Genomic DNA, 18,213 nt, shown 5'->3' with positions numbered 1-18,213 from the left:
TTAGAGTTTATCAAGTCAAAAAGATCTTCTACCAAGTACTGAGGCTGGGGTTTAAATAATAATGCACATGGATATTTGTCAAGAGAACTTAAAACTCATAATTATATCAACTTGTTATTAGAATTGCTCGTATATATCAATAAATGTTTTCCAAGACTACTAGCTGTATATTTTAATTTAATTCTATACATATCACCATAACATCTGTTAAGGTGAGGGGGTTGGAGGTGAATATTTTCATTTAAAACTGTATATCAGCTTATTTAAAAACTCAGGATTTCAATAACCAACATAGTAATTATCTTGAAGGTTAGAATATAACTTAATATTACCTTGTTGTGTTTTAGTTACACCTTTACGTCTTCATTCATAATTATAAAACAGTTGTATGACACTATAATATAATGCTGCAAAATATGCTGCTCTTGTTTAAGCCCCAAAAGTGATTGATTTCTAATTTTAATACTAATACTAAGAAAGTCATACATTACTTTCTTCATTTTGTAGCATGCAGTCTGGTCAAGCTGACTTTTCAAGATAAAGATTTATAGAAAAAACACCCAGTTACACTACCCAGCAAATTGAACATTATGTACATCACGATGTACTTCTACCTACGACATAAAGATATCTGTTACACTCAGGTTTGTAGCAATATTATAGTGTTAATTCATAGTCCACTTCATAATGTTAAAAATGTTGAAGTTCTGCATCCCATTAGCTGATGTTAACATAACCAAGTGTACTACATCTATAATACATACAATATTATCAAAACATAAAAGATGTACATTTTGATTCATGTTTTAAAAGTTGGCAGTTTAGTTTTGTGTCTACTGTCTGAAACACAAGGGAAATTAAAACTTAAAAAGTTTTATTGATTTCCTCTGGATTATCTGGAAGTTTTAAAGTTATACATAATAGCATGTTAAAAATCATTAAATAAAATAACTTAATGTTACCTAATTGTGAGAATGAGTCTTAGTCTGCTAAAGCTTGTGATAGCTCAGTTATCTAAGCTAAATGCTACAGCTGAATTAGAGGTGACACTTACTGGTTGTTGTTTGTGCTGTTGTAATACTGGTTTTAAGTACTTCTTCTGTGGCAGTTGTCTTGGTTGCTAAACAGTAAGTAAGAAGTAAGAAGTTTTAGTTTGAATATGTTTGAGGCATTATTAAACTAATGACAAAGTGATACATTCGATCAATGCTTCAAAATTATTTGACTTGAATATCCAACAAACTTTTCACTCTTTGCTTTGCCTTGTCTCAACTTTTTTTGAGTGTGTGGTAGGAATGTATCAGACCATGGCCGTCAGGAAAGCCCACAACATAATTAAGGACAGCACACCCCCCCAAAACAACCTCTTCACTCTTCTGCCACCAGGCAAATGCTTTAGAAGCATTAAGGCCAGAACAACAAGACTGACCAACAGTTTCTACCCACAGGCAGTCAGGCTTGTGAACAAACATGGACTATCACACACACAACCTACCTCATGAACATTAAACCTCATAATACAATGCACAACTGTATATACAATGACTGCTGCTATGCATATTTGTACCTTAAAACAACTTAACAACTTAAAATTTACTTAAAATAACTTAAAATGCTGCTATATTCTTAAACACTGCACAATTTTTCTGCACCTTAAACAACTGCTGCTATGTGCCTTTTACTTTCATTTATATTTTTATTCATTGTACATAAAAGTTTTTATAGTTTAAGTTTACATAAAAAAAAAGGTTTTTATACTAAGTTTTTTATTGTGTTAGTTTAATTTTTGTTTTTAATGTATAATACTTACAGTATATTGACGTTTGGAGGACGAACAAAGTAAGAATTTCATTGTACAGTGTAACTGCTGGTTCTTTTAAAAGAAGTTTTACAATTATACATAATAGCATGTTAAAAATCATTAAATAAAATAACTTAATGTTACCTAATTGTGAAAATGAGTCTTAGTCTGCTAAAGCTTGCGATAGCTCAGTTATCTAAGCTAAATGCTACAGCTGAATTAGAGGTGACACTTACTGGTTGTTGTTTGTGCTGTTGTGATGCTGGTTTTAGGTACTTCTTCTGTGGCAGTTGTCTTGGTTGCTAAACAGTAAGTAAGAAGTAAGAAGTTTTAGTTTGAATATGTTTGAGGCATTATTAAACTAATGACAAAGTGATACATTCGATCAATGCTTCAAAATTATTTGACTTGAATATCCAACAAACTTTTCACTCTTTGCTTTGCCTTGTCTCAACTTTTTTTGAGTGTGTGGTAGGAATGTATCAGACCAGGGCCGTCAGGAGAGCCCACAACATTATTAAGGACAGCACACACACCCAAAACTACCTCTTTACTCTTCTGTCATCACACACATGTTACAGAACATGTTTAAGGTTCTCCCACAACATAATTAAGGACAGCACACCCCCCCAAAACTACCTATTTACTCTTCTGTCATCACACACATGTTACAGAACATGTTTAAGGTTCTCCCACAACATAATTAAGGACAGCACACACCCCCAAAACTACCTCTTTACTCTTCTGTCATCACACACGTTACAGAACATGTTTAAGGTTCTCCCACAACATAATTAAGGACAGCACACACCCCCAAAACAACCTCTTCACTCTTCTGCCACCAGGCAAATGCTTTAGAAGCATTAAGGCCAAAACAACAAGACTGACCAACAGTTTCTACCCACAGGCAGTCAGGCTTGTGAACAAACATGGACTATCACACACACAACCTACCTCATGAACATTAAACCTCATAATACAATGCACAACTTTATATACAATGACTGCTGCTATGCATATTTGTACCTTAAAACAACTTAACAACTTAAAATTTACTTAAAATAACTTAAAATGCTGCTATATTCTTAAACACTGCACAATTTTTCTGCACTTTAAACAACTGCTGCTATGTGCCTTTTTTTACTACCTTAATTTACTTTTATTTCTATTTTTATTCATTGTACATAAAAGTTTTTATAGTTTAAGTTTATATTTAAAAAAAGGTTTTTATACTAAGTTTTTTATTGTGTTAGTTAAATTTTTGTTTTTAATGTATAATACTTATATTGACGTTTGGAGGACGAACAAAGTAAGAATTTCATTGTACAGTGTAACTGCTGGTTCTTTTAAAAGAAGTTTTAAAGTTATACATAATAGCATGTTAAAAATCATTAAATAAAATAACTTATTGTTACCTAATTGTGAGAATGAGTCTTAGTCTGCTAAAGCTTGCGATAGCTCAGTTATCTAAGCTAAATGCTACAGCTGAATTAGAGGTGACACTTACTGGTTGTTGTTTGTGCTGTTGTGATGCTGGTTTTAGGTACTTCTTCTGTGGCAGTTGTCTTGGTTGCTAAACAGTAAGTAAGAAGTAAGAAGTTTTAGTTTGAATATGTTTGAGGCATTATTAAACTAATGACAAAGTGATACATTCGATCAATGCTTCAAAATTATTTGACTTGAATATCCAACAAACTTTTCACTCTTTGCTTTGCCTTGTCTCAACTTTTTTTGAGTGTGTGGTAGGAATGTATCAGACCAGGGCCGTCAGGAAAGCCCACAACATTATTAAGGACAGCACACACACCCAAAACTACCTCTTTACTCTTCTGTCATCACACACATGTTACAGAACATGTTTAAGGTTCTCCCACAACATAATTAAGGACAGCACACACCCCCAAAACAACCTCTTCACTCTTCTGCCACCAGGCAAATGCTTTAGAAGCATTAAGGCCAGAACAACAAGACTGACCAACAGTTTCTACCCACAGGCAGTCAGGCTTGTGAACAAACATGGACTATCACACACACAACCTACCTCATGAACATTAAACCTCATAATACAATGCACAACTGTATATACAATGACTGCTGCTATGCATATTTGTACCTTAAAACAACTTAACAACTTAAAATTTATTTAAAATAACTTAAAATGCTGCTATATTGTTAAACACTGCACAATTTTTCTGCACCTTAAACAACTGTTGCTATGTGCCTTTTTTTACTACCTTAATTTACTTCTATTTTTATTCATTGTACATAAAAGTTTTTATAGTTTAAGTTTATATTTAAAAAAAGTTTTTATACTAAGTTTTTTATTGTGTTAGTTTAATTTTTGTTTTTAATGTATAATACTTATATTGACGTTTGGAAGACGAACAAAGTAAGAATTTCATTGTACAGTGTAACTGCTGGTTCTTCTGTGGACATGACAATAAAACTCTTGAATCTTGAAGTGTAAAGGCCAGAACAAGACTGACAAACAGCTTCTACCCACAGACAGTCAGACTCTCACATCCCCTCATGAACCTCCTCAATACATTGCATAATTGCACCTTACTATGACTGCTTCTACTTTTTGCTGATTTGTTTATTTTTATTTTTATTTGTATATAAAAAATTCTATTGTTTTTATATTTTATGACAATAAAACTCTTGAATCTTGAATAAAATTCAAAATTTGTTTACATTTACAAAAATAATTACCTTGGTCAGCTAAAACATAAAAACAACATTTATTTGTACTTTAGTCAATTGAATAAATTTAAGAGTTTGAGAGAATTACCAAATTGCAAATTCTCTTTGTTGCAAAATGTCCCAACTTTTTTGGTAATGATGTTTGTACAGACATTATTCAGAACATATGCCAATTTTATAGTACAGTAGTATCTTATTTTACCTGTGGATATGTTCTGTATGTTGTGGGCCAAAGCCAGCATAAACATTATGACAATTTTGCTTTCTAACTTTATCTTTGATTTTGTCTGGAACAAATTAAAACTTCTCCAATTAAAGCTTTGTCTAATTAAAAAAAAAAAAAAAGTATTTTAGGTGAATGGGGATTTTAGAGTCAACCACTATAAAAGTTGTTAAACAAGTAAAAAACTTAATTTATGTAACAGTATATTTCAGCATGCATAATGTTACTTGTTAACAGTTTGTGTTGGTTTCAGAGATGCTGTATTGTTAAACACAATAGTTACTCATGTTTAGAGTTTCACTCTCCATTTGCTTAAAGATGTCATTTCCAAAGGTGTCAACACTTCTCAATAACGACTGGGTGTAACAAAGTATATGTAAGTATAAGTACTCATATATTTACAAGTATACTTTATAGTACACTTTACATCAGGCTGTTAATGTTATCTTAGGTTCTTCAGGCATTAAAACAGGACAGGCTCTAAAACAGATACAGTGGCTGGGGAAGCGAGCTAGTTGGATCTTTACATTACTGCGTCACCTGCTGGAAAAGTGAGGCTAGAGTGTACATGAAATAGAAACAATAGGATCTCGCCCATGTCTCTTTGTTTTCTCCCCAAAAATGGTGTTGGTAGTATACAGAATAATGACATTTTCTCAAATTGTTGGCATTATACAAAATTTTTATTACTAAAAAGCAAAACCTTTTCTTTAATGTAACCTTATTGTGTTATTAGTAACTTGTTAATGTTTGCTTTAGCTGGTGATAGCTTCGTTTATCATAGGAGTGGTATTAGCCAAGTGATGAACATGTTTGTTGCTGGCCAGACATGGTGTTTGTTGTTTTATTCTTATCTCATCAGACTAGAGAATCTTCTTCCTTATGCTGAATCCTTTACATGCCAACATTTTCTCTCTCTCATGACTAGTGCAATTACGACCTCTGCTGGCTGATTGATGGCGCCTGCACAGAGATGAGGAAAGAGTGCTCTCAGGGTGTGTCTCTCTGTACACAACACTGAGCTGCACTGCACTCGTCAAAGTGTAGGTGATAGGTAGGTGAGATGCATACGACATGCTGCCCACGTGTCAGAGGCCCCCTTTGTTAGCTTCGTTCTCCTCAATCAGAGCAGGGTTCAGCATTGGTGGAGAGGAAGCATGACACAATCGGGCAATTGGATGCATTAAAAGTGAGAAAGAGGGGAGAAAATGCATAAAAAAATATTTAAAAATGTTCCAAACACCCTAAAATAGACATATCCTTTTGAGCTTTGACCTAAAATCCAATAGTAAATCTTGGTGTTTTTCCTTTTTGGCACAGTTTTAGTATTTAAACTGCTATATTCTACCCAATGGCCCAAACAAAAGCATTCCCTTATCTTTTAGTTAAGACATCCTTTTGAACATTAAATGACCTGTAACCTGTGTAACCCCCTTATTCCTTCAACAGGCAATTAGCTTCCGGTCAATGTTTCCTGTCCAAAAGAAACACTCTTTTGCCTTATTGTTTGGCCTACTCCAAATGATAATTCTTTGATTTATTTTTTAAGGTCCTAACCTATCTGTCTGAGCCAGCTGAAATCAAACTAATTAATCTATTTAACAGTAGCTGAGCAGAAATGTTTTTTGTGAACTTTGGAAGTAATGTGCTTGCCAATAAATGCTCTCAATTATGTTTAACACAACCTTCTGCATACACATGCCAATGAAAGCAGATTTGCAGTACTTTTGTTTACTCGCTGAACAGTGGTCCTTTCCCCTGTGGGAGAGAGCACCATCTGTTTCCCACTGATTATCTTAACATCCTTTTGCACCCCCAAAATGAGAATGCCAGTAAATCTCCACCTTAGTGTGAAGAAAGCACCACAAATATCAACTAAACAAAAGTAAACAGTGTATTTGTGTATGGAATCAAATACACATAATATAGCAACATGAAACTCACTATATTAGGCTGCACATTAAGCAGAAAAGAGCTGTTGTGTTCCAAAAACACCCTATTCACAAAGTGTGCTAAACTTCTTATCTTAACTGACGAGAAGGTTATTATTTTAAGCACACTGTATATGATTTTGTGTGTGGATAGAGACACGACACTTCAGCTTGCCAGCCAATTGTAAAATACGTCACAGTTTGCCCAAAAAATTACAATTGAAAAAAGTCATATGATTTTATCTGCAGTAGTTTAAGTATTATAAATAAAACATAGTTTGGGTTCAAATGTACTGTAAAATCTGCATTTACCTGTTTCCAGCCTTAACATCCTTTCAGTTATTTCTATTATAATTAGAACTATATTGTGGTGAGTGGCTCTACTACCCACCCCTCATTAAAAAGGTGTGCCGCAGCTGAGAAAAAGGTCATGGAGGTGAGCATTGAACCGGATCTGCTGTTGTCAAAGATGGTGTTTTGGTCGTGCAACAAACCAGACCACCCAAATGATCCTGAGTGGGAAATAACTGAGAGGCTGATAATTGAGGGCTGATCGGACCCCTGCCATTAAGGCCCTCAACCTGGAGTTCACAGTTGGGCAATTGGGCTGGCAGAATATTATGTATATCAAGCTCTACAGCAAGCCAGCCTGCTGGGAGGGAACTTAGGAGGTCTGGAGAGGCTGAACACGCAGTGGCAGGCTGGAGTAGAGAAACTTTAATGAATCGGAGGACACCACAGCTTCTGGTTTGATTCCTTGTCTGCTGGAGTAGCTGAACATGAAAACCGCCAAAGCTGTGGGCGGTGCACTCAAGCAGCATGACAATGAGGAAGTCGTCAAGGAGCTGCACGCAAATAGACCTGGTCAAAAATGCCAAGACGCCAATCTGGTTGCAACCTCACTGCTTGCCCTGATTGCCCAAGAAAAAATCAAGGAGATGGTGGCAGCATGAGTCATTGAGCTATTCTGCAGTCTGTGTGCTATGTCCGGTTTGTTAGTTAAGAACAGTGGGGATTGGCATTTTTACCGGTGGCAAACAAAGTGGACTCCAACTTGCTGCCCTGTATCCATGACAAGTGGACTTGGCAGCCTGGTTGAGCTGTTTTAGCTTGCTAGACCTGTGCAGTGGCTTCTGGCACGTGCTTTTACCTTCCAAAGCCAAGGATAAAACAGTGTTCACCATCGGCGAAGGGCTGTGGCAGTTTAAAGTGATGCCCTTTGGGTTCTGTAATGCCCCTGCCACATTCAAGCGGTTGATGGAGCGGGTACTAGCACTCCCTCTGTGCTTTTTCAACACCAATAGGTCTTGACTTAGTAAAGGCATACATGATATCCTTTGTTACATGACGTGAAAAAAAGACAAGCAGAAATGCAATGTTTGGAAGAAAAAAAAGACACTGTACACCAACACAAAAACTTGATCTTAACTGTGAAACAGTTTGAAACTTGCATTAGGGAGAATATTAGGCTAGTGATCTATCACCTAAGGCATTAGATTTATTGTATTTAGCAACAACATGATGGCCCAAAACATGATTAAATTGAGAAGAGAACTGTACTGTTCCTAATTACACTGCTGCCATGCAGTGAGGGTTAAGATTTTCAGCACTTGTAACAGTAACTGTGATGAAGTAAATAGTATTGCTGGTAACACCGCTGCCAAGCAGTTATTGCTTGATTAGGTACTTTGGGGGCCTAATGTCAGTGTCAAAATGAGGACAATATCTTAAATTGTCAAACGGCAATGTTAGAAGAAACATATTAACGTATTATATATTATTTTTTTAATTGAGTTTAATTCTAACATGCTTTGTTCTCTATAGTCTTAAGCTACACTAGACTATTATTGCTGTAAATGCTACATGAAAAAGTGAGTTGTGTCTTACTGAATAAATAAACACACAATGTAATTATGTGATGTGATGTGTACGTGTGTGTGTGTGTGTGGGGGGGGGGGGGGGGGGGGCAGATGCTGGGAAGAGAAGCAAAGAACTTGTTGCCATCAAAATGACCAGACGTAACCCAATTACAATCCTTTTATTTGAACTACACAAAGCTGAATATGCAAGCAAAAAACAAAGCAAAAAGGCAAAAGTGTATTAAGGAACATTCTACCAATGCTGCTAATTATACCAGTATTAATGTACTAGACATCAGTTCACTTGTAGTAAAATGCATTTAATTCAAATCACTATTTAAAACAGTTTTATTGATTGCTAAAATAATTCAAGTAACTGTTAGCTTTTATAAGCACCTATAACCACCCATTTACCTATTGCTTTGAAGAAAACCTCATACTATCATATACAAATCATGTCTTACTGTTTGAATTTCTCTATTTTCTTAATTTACCTTTAAAAATCCAACCAACTATTGAAGCACACAATTAATAAAAATCAAAAAGTTTACTTACCTAGAATCATAACATAAGCACAAATGAGGAGAGTAATCCTGGCAACCATGGTGTTTTATTAATAATGAAGTACTATGGATTTACACTTCACCATCAGACAGATGAACTTACAATGAGAGGGACATGGCATTCCTTCACAGCTTATTTTGTTACTTCCTGTAGTTAAATAAAGGGGAAATACACCAGCTTCCACTTGGGTGGGGAACTAGCTGCCTGGATGTGGAGGTAGAGTTCCTGGCAAGGGATTATTCCAGGGAGTGAATTCCAAACATTGCTGATAGGATCTTGGTCTACATGTCTTTTTACATGTATTTTTGCACCTTTGTAATCATTTTATGCAGCTTATGTGAGCTGTGAAATGATAATTCAGGTACAAAAAACAAATACTAAGTGTATTGTACACACACACACACACACACACACACACACACACACATACGTATGTGTGTGTAGTGTGGAGGGAGGAGTAGTAGTGGTCGTGTCTGAAAGACTGAGAGAGAGCTTATAGTTCGAATTTAGCACCATCTGATTCCCATATTTTTGAACCGCTCAAATAAACTTTAAGGGAAAGAAGATTTTCATGTGATGATGTGAAAGCAGCGGTGCATCAGTGGCTACGTGCTCAACCAAAAAGAATTTTGCTGATGGCATTAAAATGTTATGACACTGGGAAAAATGCAACGCAAAGGAAGGTGACTATGTAGAAAAGTGGTGAAATTCTTAACAAATAGAGTAAAAAAATGTGAAGAAACTTTTTGAAGAACTCTTGTGTATAGACTATCTTAACAACTCCCTAAAACTAGTTGTCAACTTTTAATAATAACACACAAAAAGTATTGTGCAAATACGTGGAGTAATTTATTTATGCCACATTGTTTTCATAATTTCATAATGAATAGCCTTTCTTTGGTATGTGTGTGTGTTTGTAAATTATGCAGCACTCAGACCTTCCTGGTCCACGACAGGATGCCAGACATCGGTTTGCTTCCGTCATCTATTGTGTATGGGTTTTAAAAACGACAGGGTTACTGTATTAATATAGCAGAGCTCACAGTACCTTTCCAATGAAACTTGTAGGTAGAAAACAGAATAAATAATGCAAAAGTTGACACTCAGCCCAACATTTATAATGAACATTTACTTAAAATTATATCAGTTGGATAAACATAAAATCATGGAGAGTGGTTCAACATATTTCAAATATATTTTTAATCTTGAGTTTAAAATGTATTTTATATTTTTTTGTTTATGCATTTTCTCCCCTTTTTTCCTGACTTTTTAGCGCGTCCAATTGCGTCACGCTAACCCACACCCCCTCTGACATGTGGGCAGCCATATGCATTTTGTCACCCACACTAAGCAAGTGCATATATGCGAATCAGCCTTGTGTACAGAGAGACACACCCTGATCCACACTCTTTCCCCACCTCTGTGCAGGCGCCATCAATCAGCCAGCAGAGGTCATAGTGCATCAGTTACGAGGAGTTCCTATCTGGCTTAATACCCCACCCCTATATGAACAACAGGCCAATCGTTGTTCATGTGGCCGCTCAGCCCAGCTTTTACCACTGCACCACATGAGCGTCCTGTTTAAACTGAATTACTATTTGTAACTATGAGTACTTTAGCTTTACATGTGTAAAGTTGGTTAGAGCAGTACAAAACAATTTAAATGTAAACAATAGTGACACCTAGTTAAATGAATAAAGTCCAACATAATTTACTTAAGATGTTTGTTTCCCTTTAGTGAAAGCCCAGATACTGTACTTTACCCATTTACATTTTCAGCATTTAGCAGACGCTTTTATCCAAAGCGACTTACAGTATACAGTCTAAGCAACTGAGGGTTAAGGGCCTTGCTCAAGGGCCCAACAGTGGCAACCAGGCAGTGGTGGTGGGGTTTGAACGGGCAACCTTCAGATTACTTCAGATTACTAGTCTAGTGCCTTAACCACTAGGCTACACTGCCCCTACAGGGCACCCATCCAATTGCGAACATTGCATGGCATTCCTTCACAGTTTATTTTGTTACTTCCTGTAGTTAAATAAAGAGGAAATACACCAGCTTCCACCTAGGTGGGGCACTGGTAGCCTGGATGTGGGGGGTAGAGTTCCTGGCAAGGGATTATTCCAGGGAGTGAATTCCAAACATTGCTGATAGGAACCTGGTCTACATGGCTGTGTTTTAGCACCATTGTAAGAATTTTAGGAAATTTTTCCCTGACCAGCTTATGTGGACTGTGTAGTAATAATTAAGGCTGGTTTACGGATTTGGGTCCCTGTCCAGAAAGCCTACTAAATGTCCTGGATATCCAAAGGAAAACATTGTTCTAGAAACTTGATATATAGAAGACATTATTTGTATCACCAAAGGCTAACCTAGGGGAAAAAGTAAGGTACAATTAAACAAATAATAGGTAAATCACCCTGTAGCAACCTGGCAAATAGAAGTGGGTCTTGGACCAATGCAGTGCCTTCAGAGTTCATTCATGCCAGCAAGAGAGTGAGAGAATGGATTTGGCATGGAGTGAGAAGATCATGTGCTTAAAGGGAGATAACATTCCAAATGTCACTCTAAAAGAGCTCCAGTCAAAAAGAGTCTTGTGCAGAGCTAGGAGAACATGTTGGATGGACAACCAGCACTCCATATATCAGGCCTTTTATGACAGAGTGGCAAGATGAAGGTTACTGTTGGGTATACACACACGACAGCCTGCATGGAGTTTACTAAACACCATGTTTGTTTGTTTGTTCGATTCTTAACACCATGTCAGCCGCTATCGCTATTATCATGACTGAATAAAAGGTTCCATCTTTAAAAAGTCAAAGTGGGGTTGATATGTTTCTTTAAAGAAATTCATAAAAAGACTTTATATGGATTATGATGTTGTTTGAGTAACTGTGAGGGTGTAGAGACTAAACGGCATGTAGATAACTCTGAACTAATAGGTTAAAAATGTAACCTTTTTGGGAAAAAGAGCAATCACTGGAAAATGACTGGTAAAAACATCACCTGGCTAATACCATATCTATGTTGGAAGATGGTGGTGGCTGCATAGTGTCTTGTGGGTTTCTCTGAATGGAGACATGGATACTATTAAGAATTGTGACACGATTGCAGCCGAATACAAAGGGAGAATGGAAAATTCAGATGTAAATTGCTGTAAATTTGATCATTTGGTGTGGAGAAATGCTGCACTAAAGCCCTGGCCATTGTAAAAAGTTCTAACAGATTGTTATGATGTTTGGATGTACGCATCCTCTTATGTCACTAAGAAATTGCAAGTTCAAAACAGCAAGTAAGACATCATACTTTTTTTCAGTTAATGTTTTTAAGAACACTGGTCAGAACAGAAGGACCTGCCCTAAATAAAACATTTCATTTCTCAATGCTGCCTTTACTATTAATACTTTAGAATTAAAACTGTTTCCCACAGGCTTTGTTATCTTAGGGGCATTTCATAAAGGCATAAGACGCCACATGTCGAGGAAAAATCAATGACATCCTTACTTGTGGAAAAGGGGTTTCCACTGGAAAGACTGATGTGACTCCACTGAGAGCTTGTTCTCACAGTAAATGTAATGCTGATAAGCAGGAGTACTTCTGTATTGTCTCATACTCTACACAGAGCCTCAAATTGTTAGAACACACTTCACTGTTTAATTATTTTTCCACAAAATTCCCCCTTATGACGTTGTTAGCTTTTAAGAAATACAAATCCAAAAACACGACAACTTTATTACTGTAATCATATATACCAGGGGTGCCATTAGACCCAGTTTACTGTGGCATGTAAGCCACAATGCCCTATTAAAATCACAACAATAAAGACATAAATCTTACAGTTATATACTGGATTGCAGCACAGAACTAGGCACTATATTTCACTCACACTTTCACTCATGTGTATGTTGAACTGAACTAATGTAATAATGCATATGTATACAGTATATCCCCTTATTTAGTAGTTGGTTAAGTTAAGGTAGTTAATAGTGTTTTTTTAAATGTCCTTATATATTTATACAATGTGATGACTTATTTTACACACTTCTGCCAGGTTAGTTTGGAACTAGGGTGTTCAATACTAACTCCTGATTAAAATCACTGAATTACATACTAATATTGCTTTAATAATAATTTAGTTTAATTTTCAGCATACATACTGCTTATGATTTAAGAAGAAATGTTCCGAAGCAGTCATAATTTGTCTCGTAATTTTGCTGTGGAGTTTTAATAGCATTCATATAACATTTAGCTAATTCTTTTTGTTCATCCTATATAGGCATAACACATTAACATTTCATTCAGTTGCACTACTAACTTCTAAAACTTAGGATGACAGTTCACTGTCACAGTGGCTATATTAAAAAAACCCTTAAAGAATGAACATGTGAACATAAAGGAGATTATTTGTTTCTTTCTTTCTGTCTTTCTTTGCATTGTTGCAATTTAGATATATCTACAAGTAGCAGATTCCTATTAACAGATCACTCTGTGGCCCCTGATTTCCTCAACCAGTTTTGCCAACATGTTGAGTGTTGCAATTTCTAAATAGATTTAGATTTATTTTTAAGATGATTAAAATACAGTGGGCACTACACAGCAACATGCAACTTTGATTTAATTGCCTCCTGTTAATGCCTTTCCAAAAATAAGTGGATTGTCACCTGTCCAGGGTCTATCTCTGACCAGGATTATGCAGTTAGTAAACACAATGAATAACTATTAAATAAAGTAGTTAACTGATTGTTTATTAGGATTGTTAACATCATGTTTTACACTTTGGTTACATTCATGACAGAAACGGTAGTTACTCATTACACAAGGTTTATCAGTGCACAAAGTTATATTGAACACAGTCATGGACAATTTAGTGTCTCCAATTCACCTCACTTGCATGTCTTTGGACTGTGGGAAGAAACCGGAGCAACCCCACACAAACATGGGGAGAACATGCAAACTCCACACAGAAAGGACCCAGACCGCCCCACCTGGGGATCGAACCCAGGACTTTCTTGCTGTGAGACGACAGTGCTACCCACTTAGCCACTGTGCCACCTGTAGTTAACTGAAGAAATGAATTAAATCTGTAAAGTTAGACACATAATAAACTGGCACTAAAACATTAGCAGTACTAACAGTGAATGATGTTAGAATAGCTGATTTTTTTTATGCTCATCACAATAGTCTGGAAAAGTTAAAGCATTTGCTGTCAGGTTATCCTAACCTGATCCCTGTGTTTTTCACGAAATAAATATAGTCTGTTCAAGTTCCCTAAACACCTTTCAGTCTGCCAAATGCTCATTTACAATTCCCATTAGACTTGCTCCAATCTTCATTCCCTGCAAGGGCAGGAAAAGGAAAGAAATGGTCTTTAAAGTATCCCAAGGCCAAACTCAGTAAACACTTCAGCACATGCTTATTCTTCTCCTTTAGGCTACCTTCAGGGGTAGCCACAGCGAATCGTTTGTCTTCATCTTTTTCTGTCCTGAATATCCTTCTTTGTCAACCCAACCTCCTGCCCACTTGCATGTTCTCTCTCACTGCATCCATTAATCTCTTCTTTGGACTTCAAAATGCTTGAAATAATTCTGTTTATATGCAGTAATAAATACATTTTATTTTAAAATATAATAAATTCTGCAAATAAACAGCATACAAATGCAAGTTTGTTTCTTGTAGAGGTTTTCCACCACTAAGATTAGTTGTGACTGTAAAGCGCATTGAACACAACACTAGCGCACCAGAGCTGGGATTCTGAACTCCTTAAGTCTGAATCTCAGCTCTGCTACTGGTCGGCTGTGTTCAATGCTGTGTAAGGACCCTGGTTAGTAGTCCTATACATTTAGAGAAAATCTTTATGTATTTAGAATCTTATCTTTTAATTTCTTTTATTGATTTCTTAGTGCTAAATATGCTTCTTTTCATTTCTAAGTTTTCTGCTTTTCAGCCATAATAAATTAAAAGTTCTTTCTATTTTAGTTCAGCAATGCAATAGTGAAATGTAAACGTGGCTCTTGTATAAATCTTAGTATGAAACTTTTAACTTGACCTAGTTCACACTACATGATTTTTGCCCCAATTTTTGCTCGGGTTGCCGCTAGATGTGGCAGCTCGGAGGCAACTTGGCGTTCGTTCAGGGATCGAAACTCTGCTCTCGATCGCTATGTGTGAACTGAAGAAAAACATCTAGCATGTTAAATATCTGGACCTGTCGCCGAGGTGTTGCGAGCAGGTTGCGAGTGGCAGCGAGTGCTATGTCGAACTACAGCCAGTGAGAACGCAGGATACGGGGTGAGGGAAACCCGGGGGAGGGGTGTAAAAATGTGGAAAAGGGCATAATATAGTTTCTATCAGAATACATCGGCACACACAAGCTTTACAGTATTTTGTGATCTTATCCACGCCAAACCATAATACCAACGCTGCATTACAAATATATATATATATACTGTATATATAAACCTCCAACTCACTACAGAACAGACAATCCATGCTGGTCGCGTAGCCAAATCCACACAGATTTATTTATTTTTCCTACTTGCTTTTACACTGCACATCAGCACACAAACAACTTTGATCCATCGCTTATTGTTGACATGCATTTTGGACTTGGTATCATTAAACCCGTCAACGTCATGTGTATGTTTTCGTGACAACACCAAGTTTGGGAGACCAGACCGACTCGTCTGTGATTCCTCCTGATGGTAGATCGTGTAGTGTGTGACCCCCTATTGCCAATCAGTCGTGTAGTGTGAAAACCACACCGACTTAAAAGACTCCCGATTGCAAGAGACCCAGTTGTGTAGTGTGAACTGTACAGCGATCTGAACAACTTGAAAGTCGTGTAGTATGAACCTGGCATTAGATACATACCGGTCTGCCAATCAGGAAAAAGGGATTTTCATTGTTTATTGTATTGTTGCCTTAAAAACAGACAAACTCATAGACAAGTAGATTTATTTCCATGCACATTTTTATTGAACAGTAATATAAAATACTCTTTTATATTTGTGAGTGCATGCTGCATTAACCGACAGTTTGGAAGTTAAATTACAAAAGCAAGGCTTAATGTTGTGTAGTGAATTACTTGGGCACTTAAGCAGTTGTTTAAAAAATAAGAAAAAAAAAATCAATGGACTATTTTGTTTTCTTAAAGTATTGAGCAGTAACAAACTGATAACTGATATACAAAGCAGAGTTTCTAATAATAATAATAGTAATAATAATAATAATAAAATCAAATTACACTTTTGTCTGTGGCACGTTTACAAAAAACCCCAAAAATGTCTGTCATTTATGACATTAACAGATATCATGCATTTTGAGTTCCACATGTTATCACAAACTTGTGTCACGAGAACAGCTAAACATGCTAAATCGGACTACATGTGTACTTACAGCCGTAAAAACCATGATTCCTCATCCAATATTAAATAGTTCGATGCTTTCAATACAAAATAAGTCAAAGGCCTGAAGCTTTATCCCAGCTTTAGAGTAAAGAATGGTGGCATACATTTCCAGTACATACTAAGCACACTACAGATTGAAACCAGCCTCAGCAGCCAAAAGTAATTCTTCTGGTTTTTTTTTCCTTTCATAAATCTTATAAAACATGCATAGGCGGATGCTTTGAGTTTTTTGTCTTTTTTTACAGAATATAGGTGCTTTATAAATAGAGATTTTTTTGTTTGTTCGCAATACTTAAAAAGAACACTCACAAAAGTTCCAGCAAGCCACAATAAATCTATTCCCCTTCTTGATTCAAATAAAACAGTTTTCAAATGTAAAGGTGTAAATTCCAGTTTCAAACTCCAAGAAAGTGGGTACTTGCTATTAAGCAAATTAGCCATTTTACAGAAAATAAGATCGAAGCGCGCACACACACCAAAGAAACCTGAGGTAAGCATCTGTACAAAACCATAAAACATTCCATTTTTGGCATTTCAATGTTGCAACATTCTTTTAAGACTGCCTAATTTACGTTAGAGCTAGTTTATAAGAGTAGCAAAAAAAAAGGTAACAATAAATAGTCCTTATTTAGTTTGTACACCCTTTCCATGTTAAAAACTTTATGCTCTGTCCATTTTAGTGCTGTTTTTGTAAACATACAATAATTAGTAAGAAGTTACACACACAAAAAAGGTTAACCAGTAAATGAATAAAGGCCTTTTCACATAGATATCTGCCTGCTGCACGTTTAATCAACACCCCAGAGCACCCCCCCACTTCCTCTTTCCAAAAAAAGTAAACCCGCAAGAACTTTGTTTTTTACGAGCAAAATATTTTAAAAGGCATAACCCAAAGACTAAGAGAGAGTCACTCTGAATCAGGTTAAAAACTCTGTTCTTCACCTTCCACTTCATCCTCACTTGATCTGCTCCTTCCCTCTAACTCACGATGTCACCCACTGCACTCGCCTGCACAACATAGCATGGAGAGAAAGAGAGAGAGAGAGAGAGAGAGAAAGAGAGAGAGGAGAGAGGGAAGAGCCTGATAATGGCATGGCTTGGGCATCGGTGGGCGCAATCACTGGATGGCGCTGCCACTGCTGGCCTTGGCCTCGGTGCCATTGCTCTCGGAGCACAGCGCTTTGTTGAGCGAGTTAAGGCTGGCATCGCAGGGCAGCGTATCACGTCGGGGCGGCATGCGTTCGTTGATGCGGTCCAAGCCTTTAGCCTCCTCGAAGCTTGTGATCTTATGCTGTGGTGAGAAGCCTTTGATGGCTGGGGTGGAAAACAGGTGGAGGAGAAACATTAGAATACACTGATTCAATGCAGTACATGGCAAACCTTACATCTGAATGCAAGACAAGTTTGTAAACCTTGAACTTCCCAGATTTCTGCATTTCTTTTTCATTTTTCCCAATTTTCTTCCCAATCTAGTGGTATCCAATTACCCAATTGCATTACACTTCCTCTCGACTGATGCTGATCTCCACTTCTGATTGAGGATAGCAAAACTGACACACGCCCCCTCCCACACGTGTGCAGTAGCCGACTGCATCTCTTAAGGCGAGTTCATATGCGGATCAGCTTTGTGTACACAGAGCCAACCCCTTATCAACGCATTATTCCACGACTAAGTTATGAGGTCCCTATCCAGCTCCCCACCCTGTATGAACAACAAGCCAATCATTG

The 18,213-nt window shown here is 36.8% G+C and overlaps 2 protein-coding genes across 6 annotated transcripts in view; both read right to left on the bottom strand.

Annotated features, from left to right (window-relative positions):
* Positions 1-9,163, bottom strand: part of LOC134311519 (uncharacterized) — a 30,083-nt gene extending 20,920 nt beyond the window's left edge. For both annotated transcript variants that reach the window (XM_062993149.1, XM_062993150.1), the window contains exons 1-4: positions 9,073-9,163; positions 3,309-3,374; positions 2,038-2,103; positions 1,055-1,120 (exon numbers count right to left, since the gene is read on the bottom strand). In XM_062993149.1, the coding sequence (XP_062849219.1) occupies positions 1,055-1,120; positions 2,038-2,103; positions 3,309-3,374; positions 9,073-9,121 (247 nt within the window). In that variant the 5' untranslated portion in view covers positions 9,122-9,163. The remainder of the gene's footprint in view (positions 1-1,054; positions 1,121-2,037; positions 2,104-3,308; positions 3,375-9,072) is intronic.
* A 6,868-nt stretch (positions 9,164-16,031) lies between these two features.
* LOC134312289 (protein phosphatase 3 catalytic subunit alpha) overlaps positions 16,032-18,213 on the bottom strand; it is a 163,248-nt gene continuing 161,066 nt past the window's right edge. For all 4 annotated transcript variants that reach the window (XM_062994120.1, XM_062994122.1, XM_062994121.1 and 1 more), the window contains one exon: positions 16,032-17,799. In XM_062994120.1, coding sequence (XP_062850190.1) covers positions 17,603-17,799 — 197 coding nt within the window. In that variant the 3' untranslated portion in view covers positions 16,032-17,602. The remainder of the gene's footprint in view (positions 17,800-18,213) is intronic.

Source organism: Trichomycterus rosablanca, chromosome 4 (genome assembly GCF_030014385.1).
Source record: "Trichomycterus rosablanca isolate fTriRos1 chromosome 4, fTriRos1.hap1, whole genome shotgun sequence".
NCBI lineage: Eukaryota > Metazoa > Chordata > Actinopteri > Siluriformes > Trichomycteridae > Trichomycterus > Trichomycterus rosablanca.
This window is presented reverse-complemented; position numbering and strand designations above follow the sequence as displayed.